Genomic DNA, 19225 nt, shown 5'->3' with positions numbered 1-19225 from the left:
GTAAATTAGATTGAGGTAATCTTTGTCTCTGAGAAAGAAAAACTATCTTCTTGTTACGGGACCGGGCCGTGCCCCGGTCCCTCCTCCTACCTTGGGGCTGGCCCGCGAATCCGTTCCCGGCCTCCTAGGCCTGTTCCGCAGCCTGCCGCGGCATCTCCACTGAGAGGGAGATGCCGCCGACTTCCCGTCGCTGGCCCCACCCCCTAGGCAAACGCACGCGCAGGGGCTCCACTCTTAAAGGGGCCAGCGCGGGAAACCTGGGACAGCTCCTAGATGACGTCAGACGCTGCAGGGTATATTACCCTGCAGCTGGGATTGGATCCTCGCCTTGCAACGAGGTTCCTCAGGGCTCCCTGACTTGCTAGTTGCTGTGTTTACATCTGACTGCTGCTGTCTTCGACCCGGCTTGCTTCCTGACCTGTCTCCTGCTTTCGCCCCTTGGTTTGGTATCGACATCTGACTTCTGGCTTCCGACCCGGCTCCGTCCCACAACGCCGTCTTCAGCTTCTGTTCCTGGCTTGGCTTTGTCTTCTGACCTTCTGGCTTCTGACCCGGCTCTGTCCCCGACTCCATCTTCTGCTTTCTCCCTGGCTTTGGTGTGGATCACTGACTCCTGGCTCCTGACCCGGCTTCGCTCCTGGACTCCGACTTTGGCTTCTTCCTCATCTCAGGTATCTGGTACTTGCTGGCCCAGAGGTTTCTCCTAAGTCCCAGCAGCTCGGGCTCTCACGGTCTCCTCCCGGGGGAGCTGCGGGCTTCCGAGGGTGAAGACTCTTCATCCACCTGGGTCCAGCCATCGTCCATCTCTTCAGCCGCTGCCTGGGTCCTTGGTCGCATAGGACTCCACCTAAGTCTAAGAGGTCTGGGTCCCTACGGGCTCCTCCTGGGGGGACCTCAGACTTCCGGTGGTGAAGTCTCCTCTGAGTCTCTCCCGAGCTGCCTCCCGGCTGGGACACTTGCTGTGGCCTTCCATAGCATACCATCCTCTGTCCCAAGCGGCCCAAGGGTCCACGACCGTAACACCTCTTTACTGCAGGAACTAACTCAAAGGGAATTTTTAACATTTCAGACATAAATCTCTTGAAAGAAATCAGAGGAAGTTCACCAAGAACCTTAGGAAAGTTCAGTAGGCGTAAATTCAGATGTTTCAAGGAATTTTCCGATGATTCCAATCTTCTTGAAGAATATGTACAATCATGAAGAATAGCCACATTGGAAGCTTGTAAAGTTTTAATATCATCTCCCAGAACTTGAATAGATGAAGCATGTGCTTGAAGAATATACTGATGATCTTGTGCTGCTGAGTCTAACTTCTCCAAAACAGAGACCAGTTGCTGGGAGTATTCATTGAAAGTAGAGGTCATTCCTGCAATCAAGTCCCAAAGGGGTTCAAGAGTTACCACTGCCGGTTTTGTAATCTCCAAGGGGAGCCGAGCAACACCAACCCCAGCTCAGGCACTCACCGCTGATGAAACAGGGGAAATGGCTCCAGAATCACTGACATTCCCCAGCGCTGAGACCGGGAAGGCAGATCCACTAACCGAACCGCTCTCCCCAAAAGACTCTGGGGGGCAGCGATGCAGGAACTTGACACCACTTCAGGCATAGCATCGGCAATTCTATCCAACTGAAGTGCAGGGTAGAATTATCACAAGGCACCCCAGCATCGTAGGTGGTGCTGGAGGGAGAAGTCAGCGGTGGCGGTCGTGGGTCAGGAGGGCTCAAAGAAATTTCCCTAGGAGAGAGCAGAGCTCATCTCGCTGCCTCACCAGCAGGGCTGGATGCCCTCAAGTCCTGGATAGGAACCGAATACATAGATGGATCGTTGGTCTGAGGGGGTACAGGGTTCAGATGGATAAATCCGCACCTTACCCTTCCTCTTATGAGGCATATAGAAGCAAAGGGATAAAAAAAACCAAAGGAAATTTAGGAAATCTGAGATGGAGCAGCAAAGCAGCGTCATCTCACGCAGCCCTCTTGGATCACCCTGTTTTCTGATCTTTTTAGTGTATCTAAATAAATTTACCTTCTTCTTTTTTGTTTATTTTAGGTGAAGAATAGGGATCAGTGTGGGGAAGAGAGAAGCGGCTTGGGATTAGAGGGGGAGGCAGAAGATATGGAAGAGAAAGCAGGAGGATCCAGGGTCCCCTCTCCTTAATTCTCTTACCTATGGATCCCTTTCACACATTCACATCCTCATCCCTAGTCCTCTCGTACACATATGTACTTCAGTCTCCTTCACTGCTGCAGTCCTTTTCTCCTCTCTTATCTGCATCATGATGCAGAACTAGGGTTGCCAACTGGCTCCAGATTTTCAGGACAGATTGATCCAATCCTGGTTTTACTTTGCCACCTACATGGGCTTGTTATCCTACTTTTCTTAAGAAAATCAATAGAGATGCCAGAACAACAAGTCCTTGCAGGCCTGGGTAAAACTAAGACTGAATCAACATGTCCTCAAAATCTGGAGCCAGTTGGCAACTTTATGCAGAGCCTCTCTCTCTACACCACCAGCACATATTTTCCTCCCTCCCTCCACCACTCTTTTTTTGCTCCCATCCATCTTCCTAACTTCAGTGATAGTAATCAAACAAAATACATTTAAAATAATCTAAAATGATAAAGGATCCTAGGGACAACAGGAGCAAAGGATAGACCCTTGGCAAAAACAGTAGTTTCATTAATGGTTAACTGATTCAAATGATTTCTAATAACTGATTCTGGTTTGTTCTAAGTCGAAGACACAAATCTGCAGTTGGGTCAAAACTTTCCCGTCTTTCCACTTCCCTTGTTTTCTTTTCATCACAAAACATCAGTCTGAAAAAAGGGATAATACTGGCTTCTCAGCACCATCATTTTCAAAGAGCCCATCAGATCAAAAGTCACTTTTCCAATGAGTTTCTTGGTAGAAGAATTGACCCAAGGTTATATGGATCCTTTACTATAATTATTTTCGTCCCTAGAAAATGTGGACAATTTGAATTTCCTTAATTCAGCATTAAATAATATCCATAGATTTTTGTAAATCCAAATATTGAGCATCTAAAGGATTAATAGCTGCCTCACCTTTTAGTTTTTTTTTGATCCAATTGTTGTTTCAATATATTACCTACACGTTTAGAGATTTCTGTGATGAAAACCATTAGCGCCAAGGAGCATGTATTAAGAATGAAATCCCAGCTCTCCACAAAAACAGAATCTTCTGCAAATAACTTAGGCTCCTTCAAAATCCTTAGACTATGAGGTATTTTCTCTTGTTTGCAATGTTCAGTAAAGGTAATACCATGCAGTTCAGTGAAGATTAATCTGTCACATAAAGCAGATGTTTCTGACCATCTAGAACAGACACAAGAATTAGACCCTGTCTGAAATAAAGAAGGTTCTTGTAATAGGCTAGAAACTTGTTCTTGAGTATTCCTCTTCCTGCCTTTGTTGTGGCAAATTGGCTAGGGGCATGGTGGAAGGTGCAAAGAGCCATTGTTGGTCTGGGAAGCTTGTATCTGATGTAACTTTGAATTTCAGCAGGGGAAGGGTAAAGGACCTGGGGAGGGGGTTGTTTTGATGTCACTTCAGTGTTCATATGGGAGAAAGGAAGGATAACCAGGACAAACTTAACCAGTTATTTTGTAGCTGGCAGGGTTCAATTCCCTTCTACACCTGCCTTTGCACTCAGTAACTGACTGGTTCTTATCAGCTGTATGTAGAACTTTTTTCATCTCAATATAATATTTTCATTGTGATTCTTATCACTGGGCCACATATTTCACTGTCTGTATAGCCAACCATTAAATCTCATATTGCCATCAGTTGTCTTTTTGACTCCCTAAATTCTACTGTCCACCCAACTTGTCTCCCTCATTTGGGAAAGGGTGAGAATTCCTCAGGAAGATTGAGAACATCATATCCTTTAATGTCTCTGCACCTATAGAGTGAATTTTTTGGGTGGGCATGGATAGGACTCATTTGATACCATCTTACCACTGCTGCTGCCTCTAGTCACCAATACCCAGCTATTGTCTTCATTTTCCTCTTTCTCTAGTCTCCTTCCTTATATCTCCTATGCCAAAGCTCTTTCATTATAAGTCTCCAAACAAATGGACAGCATTTCTTAGTTTATTGATGTAGGCATTTGGTTTCCAATCATGGACTGCAAAAATACCACCTATATACATTTTGCAGATCCAGCAATAGATACATCACACCAGATGTGTGCTGGGTGGTTTTCTGTATCCTAATGCCCGGCTTACAGTAGTCTTAAATCAGCTCCAAGTGGTCTGATACACATTATCACTAAAGAAATGTTGTCTTATTTTTCCTTAATGGCATTCCTTGCAGACAGGTCAGCATAAAAAATGAATTACCATCTCATTTATTTCCCGGAGCATATTATGTTTGAGGTTCAATGGAGAGGAGATACGGGGTAGTCCAATTTGCTGCTGACCATATTGTCCTTTTTTATGTGAATAAACTGGGGACCTCAGTTTCAGATATTGTCAGCTTAACATGTATTGCAATCAGTAAATATAATCAAAAAGGAAAAATACAACTTCCTATTCTATAGTAATTGAGGTTTATTTGTCAAATTTATTACTCTTCCGTTAGTAGGAGAGAACTACTGTATATTTGTCATCAGCAGCATTATTAATGATATATACAACAGAGAAAAAATATTGAAATAGCAGCCTTTTATACAATGTTTTGTTCTTTTGTCATGTTATATTACTCATGTATATTTATAGTTACAAAAGCAATAAGCACAGATGGTAAATAATGTGCCTGCTTTTTATTTTAATGGATTTATACTGATTATATGATTTATAATCAATGGCATCACTAAAGAACACGGTTTTCTTTCATGCCACAATAAAATCTAAGGCACTACAGTAGTGCAGCAGTGTTGCTCATTACATACATGATTATGTTCTAACTGCAAGATCATTTTCATTTGAATAAAATTTAAAATAGAATATACTTATGCTGCCTTTCTAATAACCAGCACAAATTCGTAGTTGTTAGACTGTCAGTAATATCAATCTGGACTATCATGGAGGAATGAATAAAAGTGTGCTAAGCACAATTAAATATCAAAAGGATACAACCTGAGTTTCCAACCAGCAGGCAGCAATTGAATTAGTGGCATAATATTCAAGTCGAAATGCCACAGATGTGAAATGAATACTCTAGAATGAAATCTCTTATGCAATGCATAGTTAAATCCCAGGCATTCTGATTCCTGATCATGATAAACATATTGGTTTATTTATTTAGAAAATTTAGGAATCGCTTTATAGTTTTTACAATAAAATCTTCCAAAGCGATGTACATAAAACAAATAAAATGAGAACATAAAATAACAATAATGATAAAATCAGCAATGCATTAAATATCAATATAAACATTCCTTCCAAAGATTGAATAAGCTCAGTTTCTACAATTGGTACCACCTCAGATTGATCATACCTCAGAAACCATTAGTACGTCATAGGAATTACAGCTAATATAAATAGGAGGATGCTAGCTGTGTAAAAATATCATTGTATAGATGAAGTTCAAGAATTCTGTGTGAATATGTATTCGGAAAATCTTGGTTTATGGTAATATTGGCAAATGACTTGAAAAATGACAATTTAAAAAATGCAGAAGAAAATATCAGATGACTCAATTCAGGAAAGATCCATGTTTTAAGACTTTTAAAAAATATCTGAAGGCTTTTTCTCTTCAACGAAACTTTCGGATTACTACAAATCCCTTCCACTTTTCAGAGTATCTACCATGGCTTGCTCCTTACCAAGAAGTATTTTCTCTTCTGATGTGGACTGAGGGTTTTTCTGGTTAATGGTTTTCACAGTGTCAAAGTCTCCTAGTACGTATTTTCTGTGGCTTGATATGTCCTTGTAAATGATAATAGTTTTTCTTTCTTTTGCTGCCAGCTGAGTATCAGTCAAATAGGTCTATTCCTGTCAGTTTCCTTTATTGTACTAGCTCTGCATATTTTTATTGTAAGCGTCTTAGAAAATGGGCTAACATGGCATAGAAAGTTTTTTCAATAAATCAATAAATAAAGTGCCCTATAACATGCCATAATAATAATAATGTCCTGGTTTTTCATTAATTTATCTGGGCTGGCCCCATCATGGATGTTACTGAAGTGCCTCCAAAAGTCTCTATGTTTTTGAATATCCTTCAGAAGAGACAAGTATACCCTAGAAGAGAGACAGGACAGATGAAATATGAAAGGGACATTCAATATCTGAAAGATATGCACAATCCTGTTTCAAGGAAAAGAAAGTTCTGAAAATAGGAGTCATGATATGATGTTTCCAAGGGATAGATTGAGAAGCAACATCAGGAAATATTTTATTTTCATGCAACAGGTGGTGGAAACCTGGAATACTCTCCTGGGGGTGGGTAATGATGGCTAAAACAGTAACAGAGTTTAAGAAGGCATGGGATAAGCACAGAGGATCCGAATGTGCTAGAAATGAAGACAGCAGAAAACATAACCAAGCGGCACAAGCTTAATTGTTCATAGAGCCGTACTAGATTCAACAATGAACCTAATAACATAATGTAACATAATGAAATGCCATGCTTAGCTAGATCAGTGGTCCATTGAATCCAGCATCCTGTTTCCAACAGAGGCCAGTCTGTGTCATTTGGAAGCACGTAGTAGATCCCAATAGGAAAGTTCTTTCCATATTGCACCCTCCAGAAGTAAGCAGTGGAAACATTCAATTCTATCTGGCTAATAATTACTTATGAACATTTCCTTGAGAAACATTTCCAAACTGTTTTTAACCTTAGCTATATTACTAGCTTTGACCACATTCTCTGGCCACAAATTCCTTGCATAGTGTAATTGTATAGTGACTGAATAAAAAACTTTCTTAAATTTGTTTTAAATCTGCTACCAGTTAGTTTTGTGCCTTTTCCCCTAAGTAATATGAAATGTTTGAAGTCTTAGTGGAAGAAGGCAATCCTGGGGCCAGGTTTGTCTGATATGTTTTAGTGGTAGAATAGACTAACAGCTGGCTCTATCTGGCAGGCTGAAAAATTCTGTAAAAGCTAGAAGTCCTAGTTGAAATAGTTCTCATATTGCTGAGTCTCTCTGGCAGGCTGTGCAGGGGACATAGGTGTTAGGATCATCAACTCATGGGACGGTCCCACAAGCCAACTCACTTACTCTCAGCATCACCCGAGGCCTCCTGTGGCTGGGACACAGCTTCAGACTGTGCAGGCCACTTCACACAGTCCTAATGCTGATTTGTTGCCGACTCTTCTGGTGCCATCTAGACACATGCGCACTCGATGCCTACATAGACTCCTGCAGAGGGGCTTAAGACACCTCCCCTGATGTGCCTTTGGTCTTCAGTGCATGTGCTTCTGCATTCCTGGTACCTTTTTGTTTCTTTGTTCCTGTTTGTTCCTGGCCAGCCTTGTCCTGTCTTCTTCTTCATCCAGATTTGTCTCATCTACCCTTGCTTTGCCCAGCCTGCCTCATCTCGCCTCCTCCTTCCAGTCTCATCCAGTGTCTCTTCGTCAGTTTTTATCCACCTCTGTCCTGATCTTGCAGTATCGACCTCTTGCCTTGCATCTGACCATGCTTGCCTGCTGCCTGGACCTGACCTCTTCCCTGGACCTGAGCATATTGTTTTCCACATGCCTCGACCTTTGGCCTATGCAAAGTATCTCCTTTTGCTGCCTGCCCTGACCCCGACATGCCCTTGGACTCTCGTTTGCTACCGCTCTAGAGACCGTCCTAAGCCCTGCCAGCTATCATAACCCAAAGGCTCAACCTGCAGAGGAGATGGCAGGTATAAGAGAAGCTCCAGTCTCTCTTGCTTAAGGATGCGTTTGCCAGCTATCTGCATAGGTTTCATAGGTTCACCTACAAGGCTGCGTCAATTACACCACGGCTCTAAGGGCTCATTCTCACGCCGGTCATCACAGGAAGATTATTAGTAGTGGTAGCTATTTAGATCCAGCTGTGATAATAGGCTCAATCTAGTACTTGAGTTTGTTTGACAGGTTACAAGTTCTCTAATAACCAGATTTCCTAGTAGAAACACATAGACAAATCTGTCTGGCAGGAAACACAGGAGACCTAGAAAGCCATTCATTTGGGAAATGATCACACTGGTATTTCTTGCTATTTAGATTATTCCAAACATATTGGAAATTCTTGAGACAGCTCTCCATCTTATTGTTTCAACTTATTATTTCCTAATAAAAGTAGAAGGAAAGGGAGTCTTTAAATAAGAAGGCAGAAGTTGTGGTTACTAAAGATAGTAAGTTGGATACATCTATGAAGGATGTTTCCTTAGATTTATTGCTGGAAACACTAGACAAAGCAACTTCACTGGTAACCTTATCTTTAGAATCAGATAGAGATTGGATTTTTAAATTATTTCTTTTTTCTAGATGTGATAAAACATTTTGTTAACAAATAATCAGGATATTTCCAGATATCATTAAAGAAACTCAGGCATGCAGACAGAAATTTTCAAACTTAAAATTTCAGGTACTTACACTGGGTGCTACTTTCTTTCTGATTTGTCATATAAATATAAGATTTATTATCAGCATTTTAGATATACCTTTTTTTGACCCAAGTCAGCTCCCAGAATCTCCCATTACCTGCTTTAAGTTGACTTAGAAAATAGCCTCTGCTATTACTAGCAATGGTAACATGGAATAGACTTAGTTTTTGGGTACTTGCCAGGTTCTTATGGCCTGGATTGGCCACTGTTGGAAACAGGATGCTGGGCTTGATGGACCCTTGGTCTGACCCAGTATGGCATGTTCTTATGTTCTTATGTTCAACAAGAGCTTGGAAGTAGACTATCATTAGAGGATTGGTGTTGTATTTTCTGTTTGGTTTGACTGTATTATGTATCATTTCATGGTATTATGCATAATGTTGGTTCCTCTTCTATGGTAGCATTTACTGCGGGTAATTTTCAAACAGCCCACCTATTAGTAAAGTCTGTGTGCACATTGTACACACAGACTTTACTGAGTATTTTCAAAGTGAACTTAAATGCATGAGCTCCCTTTGGAAATACTCAGGTCACTGACTGGGTGCACAGGCACATTACCACACCTGCTCCAAGTAGGGCGTAACTTGGGTATGATAACTTCCATGTGTACATTTTTTATGCATGTAAAAGTATGCAAAACCAGGTTATGTGCATACTTTTATGAGCATACTTGCCAGGGCTATTTCCTAAGAGTCACTTATATGCATAAAACCGGTTTTTATTACATAAATGACTTTGAAAACTACCCTGCTAAGTTTTTGTTATTTTTCTGTGTATTTTTTTCATGAGTTTTTTCAATTAATTTTTTGTATGATTTCTTTTCATTAATTCAAATTGATAAATAATACAGTCCTAATCTTCAAGATTGTTACAGGCAACTGTCCTCCTTATTTGTCAGAAATGATAATTCGTTACCAATAAACTCATACTCTATGTTCTCAAGATGAAGTTTTATTATTTGTAATGTCATTGAAAGAAAGTTGGCTTGTGAAAACAAGATCACTTGCTTTCTCTTTTATTGGCCCTACAATTTGGAATTCAGTGCCTCGTTCAGTAAGATTTAGGTCTGATATAAAAATGTTTCATAAGCAGCTAAAGGCCTATTTATTTGTGCAAGCTTTTGGTGATGCCATAGATAATATTCTTCTAATTTTACATGTAATTATTTATTTGATTTATATTTTTATTGTTTTTAATTATGTTGTTTTAATGTCTGTGTCTGTCAAAGCTGTTTTATGTTTCACTGTAAACTGCTCAGATTTTTCTTGATTAAGTGGTATAAAAATATTTTTAAAATAAATAAATAAATTATAGCGCTGAAAATTTTGGTAAGGGCCATCTCTGTTCAATGGAGAGGGTAAAAGTCAGTTATTAGTTACAATAGGATATTGCCTCGTATCCCATGATTTGTTAATTTCCTTTTAATACAGGAACATCGGTATATAAAAATTAAAAATAAATAAATAAATAAATATTAACTGACTCACCCTTCTCCACATGCTTCTCCACACTTTCAAAGCATTCTAGTAGATTAATAAGGCATGACTTCCCTTTGCTAAATCCATACTGACTCTTTCCCAATAAGACATGTTTAACAATATGCCAAGTATCTGTGTTGTTAATAATGGCTTACATCAATTTGCCCATTGACAACATCAGACTCACTAGTCTGTAGTTTCCTGGATCAGTCCCAGAGCTTTATTTTTTTCATTAAATTTGGCATTATATTTGCTCCCCTCCAGTCCTTAAGTAATAATAGATTACAGATTACCAGTAGCAGGTATGCAATTTCATATTTGAGTTCCTTCAGAACTTTGGGGTGAAAACCATCAAGTCCTGATAATTTGCTATTATTTTAGGGGGTCATTTTCAAATGCTTATCTCGTGCATTAGCATGCTGGGGGAGGAGTCAGGGCAATGAGGGGAGAAGTCAGGGTGGCGAGGAGGTGGACATTATCATCGCCAGTAGCGCGCCCAATAGCACCATCTTTCATGGTGGCGCTATTGGGTGCGAAAGCCGGCAGCAAAACCACCGTGGTGGTGCGAAGGCTGCCAGCTTTCACAGGCTCACCTCCCCCTTCACCCCCCCGCTCCCCGTTTTCGCTGGATTCACCATTCTGCGATAGAATGGTGAATCTAGGCCTTAGTTTGATAGTTTGCTCTAGTGCCTCTTCTAGATTCATTGAGGCCAATATTCAGCACTACTTAGCTAGTTAAATAGCGACTTACCTGGCTAAATGACGGCCACTGAATATTCGGCTGCATTCAGCAGTTGTCACTTTGCCAGATAAGTACGTTGAATGTAGCCGAATATTCAGTGGCTGCCACTGAATATTCGACTACATCTGCCACAGAATATTCTGCTGATAAGTAGATATCAGGCTAAGTCAATAGCCAGATATATAATTATAGAGCAGTGGGCAGATCGGGAAAAGCTACTTATCTATCTATCATACAGGGTGATTCATCAAAATGCGATATTGCGTTACTGCACGTAATAACACATTAACGCATGCAATAACATGATTATCGCATGGCACGAATGCAAATTTTTGGATGGGGCGGATTGGGGAGGGGTTTGGGTGAAATTAAGTAAAATGGGGGGAAATATTGCACTGTGTGATAGCATAATGCATTCTATTGCATGGTTTTAATGCCAGACATAATTACACCTTTTTTCCTGGTGTTAAGCTGTGCAATATGCCTGAAATTGCTGTAATGCAATTTGTGATAAATATTGCAAATTGCATTTTGGCTATTTCTGGGCTTGGAGAGAATGGGGTGGGAGAGAGATGGAAGGGAAGGGGAGAGGGAGAGGGAGAGCCTTTGGGGAGTCCTTCACAGTATTCAACTATTTATATGACTATAGGAGGGCCAGCTATTAGCTTGAGGTGAGGTGTTGTTGGTGGTTTAGGGTTTAGGGGCCTGTTTTACATGCAGAGTGAGACATATGAACTGCACAGTACATCTCGGTGAAGATTTGACATCATTTGGAGTGAGGAACGTCTCACAAAGATGAGATTTCTACCATGTTATCTCACCCTATCTTGATGGTACCCTATAGGAGCGGACTGGGAGGGAACTGGGGGAACCCCGATCTTGTCGCCACACAAATTTGCTAAATTTTATCCTCCCTTGCATGCGCTACCCGCACATACTCACGGATTATAAAAGCTGGCGCGTATGTGCACATGGCCCACTTATTTTATAACATGTGCGTGCCGGTGTGCATATGTTATAAAATCAGTGCGTCCGTTTTAAAATCTACCCTTTTGTGAGCTGTGAAATAGAAGTATTGTAGGGTATGAAAACTACACCATCTGAAGTGCTATGTTATTATGTAGTAATTCTAAACATGCCCTTTCTGTTACCATGGGTGTTATCCATGCAATATTTTAGCATTTTGATGAATCTAGGGGATAGTCAGATAAGTGCTGATATTCAGACTTATCCAGCTATGGTAGATAGATAAGTTAGACTTGCTCAATAACAGGTCTAAACTTAGCCAGATATGAGTTATACAGCTAAGTGGTAAGTTCAATGTATATATTCAGAAACATGCTGATGAATATCCTATGTAAGTGCAGGAATGTTAATCCAATTAGATTTAAAGTTGGCATTTAATACTGGGCAACATAGTTTATTACTGAAGTGTCTGGCTGGCATTGGCATTGATGGCACTGTACTATTGTAGTTTACTTCATACTTGCAAGACAGACAGTATAGGGTACAAATTGGCAATCCCTCTTCTAGTTGGAAAAAGATGTTTATAGGCATTCCACAGGGCTCTTGTTTATTTTCAGTTGTTTTTAGTATTTACTTGGGTTTAATGGGTGTAGTTTTCTACATGTGTGCAGATGATATCCAGTTCTATGTTCCCTGTTCGTATGGAAAGGTTCCAGTGGAAAAATTCCAAAGCTATGTGAAAAATATTGATCGATGGCTATGAAATAATTATCTGTCCCTGAATGTGCAAAAGACATCCATGTTTTAAATAGGGAAATCTGCACCGTTGGACATGGAAACAATGATCTGTTATGCTGGTTACTCTAAATCTATGTACTGAAGTGTGTAATTTGGAGTTTATAATTGACTCCAAATTGACTTGTTTTCCCCAAATTAAAACAAATAGTGTGAAAGTCCTTTCACTAATTAAAGGTACTAATGCTATTAAGGTTGCTCAGATCTGGTGCCATGAGCCTTCATCCGCAACTACCCAGAGATTCCCCCCCGCCTCCCATTGTATATTCCTCTGCCCACAACATACCTAGTCTGATCATTAGGGCTCCTTTCAGATTTCTGCAGTCATTGGCCATGAATCTGACCATAGGTGTCATCCTTAAGCAATTACCATTACATTCTCCCATACCACCACCCCCAGGGTCTGTGAATGCTTCCCCCACAACATCCCATGCCCTAGCTGATCTAGGGAGCAAAAGATACAACTCTAGAACCAAACTAGTCACCTTCTGCATGGCGACCTAAATCAGTGGCCTGACCTTTGAATCCCCTTTGGGGCAAAAGATGGTATGGAAATAGGAAATAGAGAGATAAAGACATATTGGCTGCATTGGTGGTAGTGATGGTGGGGAGTCCTTTACTGATTGGGTGCCTGGATGGGAGGGTTGCTTTCAGCTGGACTAAATATTCAAAGCTTCTGATCTAGCTACCTTACTCCATACTGAGGCAGCTAGATTCTTTTGAAAATGAATCCCTAAGGCTTTTCTTCTATTGTGTCTCAGTCAGGGTTGGATTTATACCTCTAGCCATCCTTAGGCATGTGGACAACAGGCTGCCCTCCTCCACAAGATGATGCTAATGATATAATCGATGTGACTCACACAATAGAGCAGTTGCCTAGAGGCACTTACCTATTCTTTCTTTTGGTAACTTTTTGTGCCTGGGGTCTGTGGGAAAATATTTTGATGAATCAGTCTCAATGTATACAAAATATGCTTCTGTCAAGAACAATCTATTTATTTAATTTATATTTAAAGACCATCATTAGCTTTTTCGGGTCTTCTTTCTATAATATTCAATTTTCATTCTTTACAGGAGATTACATCAACAGTTTGAGAGCTACAAAGAACAGATCAGAAAAATAGGTGAAGATTCCCGCCACCCAGGAGAGCATAAGGATGATGCTCCGACATGTGGAATCTGTCACAAAACAAAGTTTGCGGATGGTTGTGGCCATTTATGCTCTTACTGCCGGACAAAATTTTGTGCGCGATGTGGAGGGCGTGTTTCTCTGCGCTCAAATAATGTAAGTACGGATTATGTCATAACAAACGACAGCTCTAACTTTTTTAAATAGGCAGACTACAACTGTTAAGGTTTTTGTTTTTTTTAATACTTTTTAATTTCGCTTCCACCACACATCAGTTTGGTTCAAATTGTCAGTCTGATCAAAAGTAATATAAAGTACCCTGTTGCCAGTGAATATATTTAAATTCATAAATCTGAGAATAATACTAATTAAAAGTATAGATTGGAGCCAGTTTTACATTACACACTGGTTATTATATTAAGTACAAGAAGTAAGTAAGTGTAAGAAAGACTTAGTAGTTTATTTAATAACCAGAAGACATTGAATATAAGGTATTCCAATGTTATAAGAAATACATTTATTGTGATACATTTGAGAAAAGCAGACTTCAAAATTAGTCAAATATTGTGAATCTATAACAGTGTGTCGGCAGCTGTCATTCAAATATTTACTGATTGCTAAAGTAAATTTCACCTTATAAATCTATATTATGCTTTCAAATACAATTTCTTGTTTCTGTTGAAAAGGCTATTTAACAGCTACAAAAAAGGGCAGAACAAGTTACTGAAAGAAACAGAAAGGCCTATATCAAACTTGGCATATGGTATTTATTTATTTATTTATTTATTTATTCATTCATTATTTATTCATTATTTATTTATTTTGGATGCTTGGATTCCACTGGTTTCCAAATATAATAATTTGTCTAAAACAGATTACAGAACCTCATCCACAATAAAATCAATATACTGATACATAGACTATGGCAGGTCACCTACAAAGAAATATAAAAACATAAAAACATTGCATCAATTAACCATATGCCTCCAAGTATAATAGTGTTTATATCCCTTGCCTAAACTCTCTAAACTCCTGTACGTCACATAGCTGAACTGGTAACTTGTTTCATTTTGCAAGTGCAACAAAAGAAAATGCTTGTGTATTTGTGCGAATGAGCCTGCTCCTACTCAAAGATGGCTCGCATAATAAACTAGCAGCCCGAGATCTCAAGGTCCTTTTCGGTGTGTAATCAGACAGTTTGTTCTTTAGTGATAATCTTCCTCAGTGTGCATCAACTTATGAATGATGACTAAAAGGCGAAACTGAACTCGCCATTTAACTGGCAGCCAGGCAGATACTACAACACAGAAGAAACATGATCATACTTTGATAAACTCAATAACATTCGGGCTGAAGCATGCTGCATTAGCTGCAAAACTCTGATCAAATTGTCCAGCAAACCTATCAATAATATACTGTATGTATTTGTTTTCTTGTTACCCGTTACCTTGTTAACTGTTCCCTTGTTACCTGTTACCTCGTTACCTGTCAAGCGCCACTTAAGCGTAGTTTCTCGTTTATTGTAAACTGATGTGATATCCCTAATAAACGTCGGTATATAAAATCGTTAAATAAATAAATAAATAAATATAGCACAATAATCAATGTGCCCCAATACCAAGGATTGTAAAACAGTCCAAAACAACCCTATAAGTAAAATCGACTACAAGGGTCTCAACATATGGTATTAAATAATCTAGCAATAACTGTTAAGGAACTAAATAACTGCTGGCAAGTATTGCCCTGCCTTCAAAGGTTTTTCCAAAGGAAGCATTACCCATCGATGTTTGTCCTATTCAGAGGAAATCATTGTTGTTATAAGCCCAAATGTTGCATTTTTATGGGTCTTCTTACATGGTAGTTTTAAAGTAGAAGTATAATCCCTGCCTTGTCTTCTTCTGCATTGTATGTGCCTCGCCTGATGATTGTTCCTCTAAGAAATGGAAGTGGGTGTTCTTCCTGGGGCTTGGGCACAGTTCAATTAGGATTAATTCCTAAGGGGGTGGGTAGGCAACTCTGGTCCTCAAGTGCCGCAAGCCAGATAGGTTTTCAGGATATCCACACGGAATATTCATGTCATGCATCTGCATGGATTGCCTCCACTATATCCAAATACATCTCATGCATGTTCATTGTGGATGTCCCACTTTTTTTTTTTTTTTAAATCCAAAAGCGGATCCAAGAATCAGCTGAACTTCGCTTCAGAATTTTCAAATTTTGAAATGTATTTTTGAATCTGCTTCAGATTTTTTTTTTTTAGCTTTTAGATCAGAAAAAGGTTGATGAATCTTTGAAATTCTTCAAGATTGGTCCAGTTGTTTGACAAAACATTTGTGAAAAAGTTCACATACCTCTTATCGTGATGCTTTATCGATTTATCTCCCCTTCTAAAAAATGAATATTTACAAGAGAAAATTTCTGAATTATATACTACTAGTGAGATGAAACAAGACAGTCATAGAAACAGACTATGATGGTAGAATAGGAACGCCTAAGGCCCACGAATCTGATTAAATTCATATGGCCTTAATTTCTGTAGGCAGAGTTTGTATGCTTATTTTTAAAATCATGTTATTGGTTGAATTAAAATCTCTGTCAAGCTCAGGAGTAACACTAATTACTACTACTATTTTTGAAATAATTTTTAGTCTTTATTTTTTGCTGAATCCTATATGACATCTATGTTGGAATTAATTTTTTGTGCATGTACTGCCACTTCTCTTTCGGTTCACCAATGCTATTATACATTTTTTTTAAATTCTTGTTTGTGTAAACTTTGCAGAGACACTTGTTAGGATTGCTTTTTTTTTTTCCAAGATCTGCCTATTAATACCTGCTTACCTTTTCTTTTTCTCTTCTTTATTCTTTTTTTCTTTCCTCTGCTTCATTGGATGCTTTCCCAAAGGAGGACAAAGTGGTTAGAATCTATATTTTTTAACTATTTATGACTATACTGTTATATTAACCTTGGTGAATGAAATAATTGATTTTGATGTGAAATATTTGTTTTTATATTGGAAAACAGAAAAAAAACCAAATTCATACTATTGTGAGCACATTACATGGAGAGGGTTTATATCATGTTAGGTTATTGTATAACTCTAAAATTGTTACTAAGGGTCCTTAGGCAGTGAGGGATTGTTCCATATTTTTTGCATATGGCTCAGCTACATCACTTGCTGTGATGTGTGTGTGTGTGTGTGTGTGTGTGTTGTAGATATATATTTATTTTTCAGCTGTTGGTGAAGGAACCAGTTCTTGTTGAAATGATGTGAATAAATGAATATCCTAGTGCCAGTACAGTTAACAGCTTTTGGCACTTAGATAGTCACCCTCTGGGTGACGGTAAGAACCTCTCCTCTTCCCATTGGGGTACAAAGAGGTTTTTGAGGGATCGGGGGAAGGGTGATAGTGGTGCCTCATGTTTTTAAGAAGGGGAAGTGGGGATGGAGTGTGGCATTTCCTTTTCATTTGGGAGAAGGGCAGGGCAGGGGAGGGAGGGAGGGATCGGACCATTTGACCTGCAACATCTTTTTTTCCCAAATATTCAGTAAACCATTGAACAGAAAAGTTATCTGGATAACATTGTCCAGGTAAATGTAACTGAGTATATTCAGTAAAAGATAAATTTTGCTGAATATTCGGCTAGCATTATCTCAATATCATTACTCAGATAACATTGTCATTCACTGGCTTACTGAATATTGACCCCATATACTGTATATACAAAAAAAGGAAAGAGAAATATATACATAAATATACTTATATACCATATATAGACATACATACACAGATCAATTTTATTACTGGCTGCAAAAATAACTTTATTGAACAGAATTCCCTGTAGATATAATTTGCATAGTTTATGAACTCAAAGGTTTAGTTGACCATTAAATATATTAGAATGATCAAGTTTTCATAGAAATGAATTCTGATATTCCAGTTTTTTAAATTAAGTATGCAAATATTAACTTATAATAATTCACTTTTCTATGCAATGCAAAAGACCTCCAGGAGACTCAGGGCCAGATTTAAGATTCTGGCATCCATAGGCAGAGGACTAGGGGTGGGGGGTTTCACCCCTGGAAATCAGCATGCAGCAGCAGGGAGAGTCCCAGTTTTTTGGATGCCCTCGGAATTTGGCACTCTAGGCATGTATCTATGTTGCATATACCAAAATCTGGCCCCGAGTATACTTGGTATATAGTGGGAGCAAAATGAAACTTTAAAGGTGTATACAAAACTACAAACACAATTCTTCTGGAGAGGAATTAAAGGTCAGAAGGTGGGTGTGCCCAGGGAAAATTTTAGCATCTGCGCTGTTTTATTTTTATTCTGTAACAATCAGTGCAAGAACAATGATTAATCACAGCAACTTCATTGTCTCTAGGGGTACAAGCAAACAGTGGCTATATATACCTATCGTACCTGAATATAATTCACTTTGAAGTGGCTGGAAGGCGGAATAAAGAATATATACAGTATATAAATCTTACGAAGTGAAACCTTTCAGTGCTGCCAAGTCATTTATCAATACAACACTGTATTTACTTATTTCTATAGCTCTGCTCTTGACAATATTTAATAATTTTACTTTACATAATCTAGGAAAGCAAAATAAGGTGAATTTTTTAAATTTCCTTTTAATTAAGTCAGGTTAATGGTTAGCTCCTGCAATAAAACTTTACTTGCATGAAATCTCATGCATGCATGGATGAAATAACTTAATGAAACCAATTCATGTTCTTTACCCTCCCTCTTTTGATGGCATAACCAGGAGGTCTTGAGTTCTTGCTGACAAAGGGCCAAAAGACTGAACCACTCAATGACATCTTTCCAGTAGAAGGGGTTGCCACAGTAGTGGCAGCCACTTACTGTTCCTCCCTAAAGTGCATCAACTTGACAGAGCTGAAACCTGCAAGGCAGTTGACTTGAATACGAGTCTCTTGCACTATAGTATCATTGGATTTAGTTCAAATAAGTTGTTCATATTCATTTTTTTTCACTTCACCAGTCTTTCCTTTCCCTTCCTCCCTTCTCCCCTCTTCTCTTTTCCACAGTCTTTCCTTCCTGTAGTCTCTCCGCCTTCTCTCCATATTTCTTTTCCTCCCTCTTGCACTCTCATTTCTTTCCTTACCTTCTGCAACCTTTCCTCCTCTCTTCTGTTACTCCTATAGTCTCTTCTACTACCATTGTTTTCTGTGTTCACATTTATTTTGTATACTTTCTTAACTGTAAAATGACAGTCAACATTTTTTAGTTATATGACTAAAAGTCTTCACAGCTGGACAGACTCATCTTGTTAAAGAGTACACATAACTGTAGATTTCCTCCTTCCCTTCCAGAAACACACATTCTCTCTCTCACTCTGTTTATCTCTTTGTCTGTCTGTCTCTCTCTGTCTCCAAAACTCATATTTTCTCTAAGAGCTTTGGTCCTGATAGACTCTGATCTCATATTTTCAGAAATTCTAAAGGATCCACTTGATGGGACTTTTCCTTAATACAGATCCCTGTGCTTCAGTTTTCTTAGAACACATTCACAGCTAAAGTAGTTCTTGAGCTCCCCCTAGTGA

The 19225-nt window shown here is 39.1% G+C and overlaps 2 protein-coding genes across 7 annotated transcripts in view; both read left to right on the top strand.

Moving 5' to 3' along the window:
- LOC115088603 (regulating synaptic membrane exocytosis protein 1-like) overlaps positions 1-19225 on the top strand; it is a 347704-nt gene that overhangs the window by 320498 nt on the left and 7981 nt on the right. The window contains exons 2-4 of the mRNA XM_029596862.1: positions 13596-13806; positions 16556-16586; positions 16827-16844. Of these exons, the coding sequence (XP_029452722.1) occupies positions 13596-13806; positions 16556-16586; positions 16827-16844 (260 nt within the window). The remainder of the gene's footprint in view (positions 1-13595; positions 13807-16555; positions 16587-16826; positions 16845-19225) is intronic.
- Positions 13691-19225, top strand: part of RIMS1 (regulating synaptic membrane exocytosis 1) — a 697371-nt gene continuing 691836 nt past the window's right edge. For all 6 annotated transcript variants that reach the window (XM_029595629.1, XM_029595632.1, XM_029595630.1 and 3 more), the window contains exon 1: positions 13691-13806. The gene's annotated coding sequence lies outside the window, so the exon portion shown is untranslated. The remainder of the gene's footprint in view (positions 13807-19225) is intronic.

Source organism: Rhinatrema bivittatum, chromosome 3 (assembly GCF_901001135.1).
Source record: "Rhinatrema bivittatum chromosome 3, aRhiBiv1.1, whole genome shotgun sequence".
Classification (NCBI taxonomy): domain Eukaryota; kingdom Metazoa; phylum Chordata; class Amphibia; order Gymnophiona; family Rhinatrematidae; genus Rhinatrema; species Rhinatrema bivittatum.
Note: the sequence above shows the minus strand (reverse complement) of the source record. Positions and strands in the feature narration are given on the sequence as shown.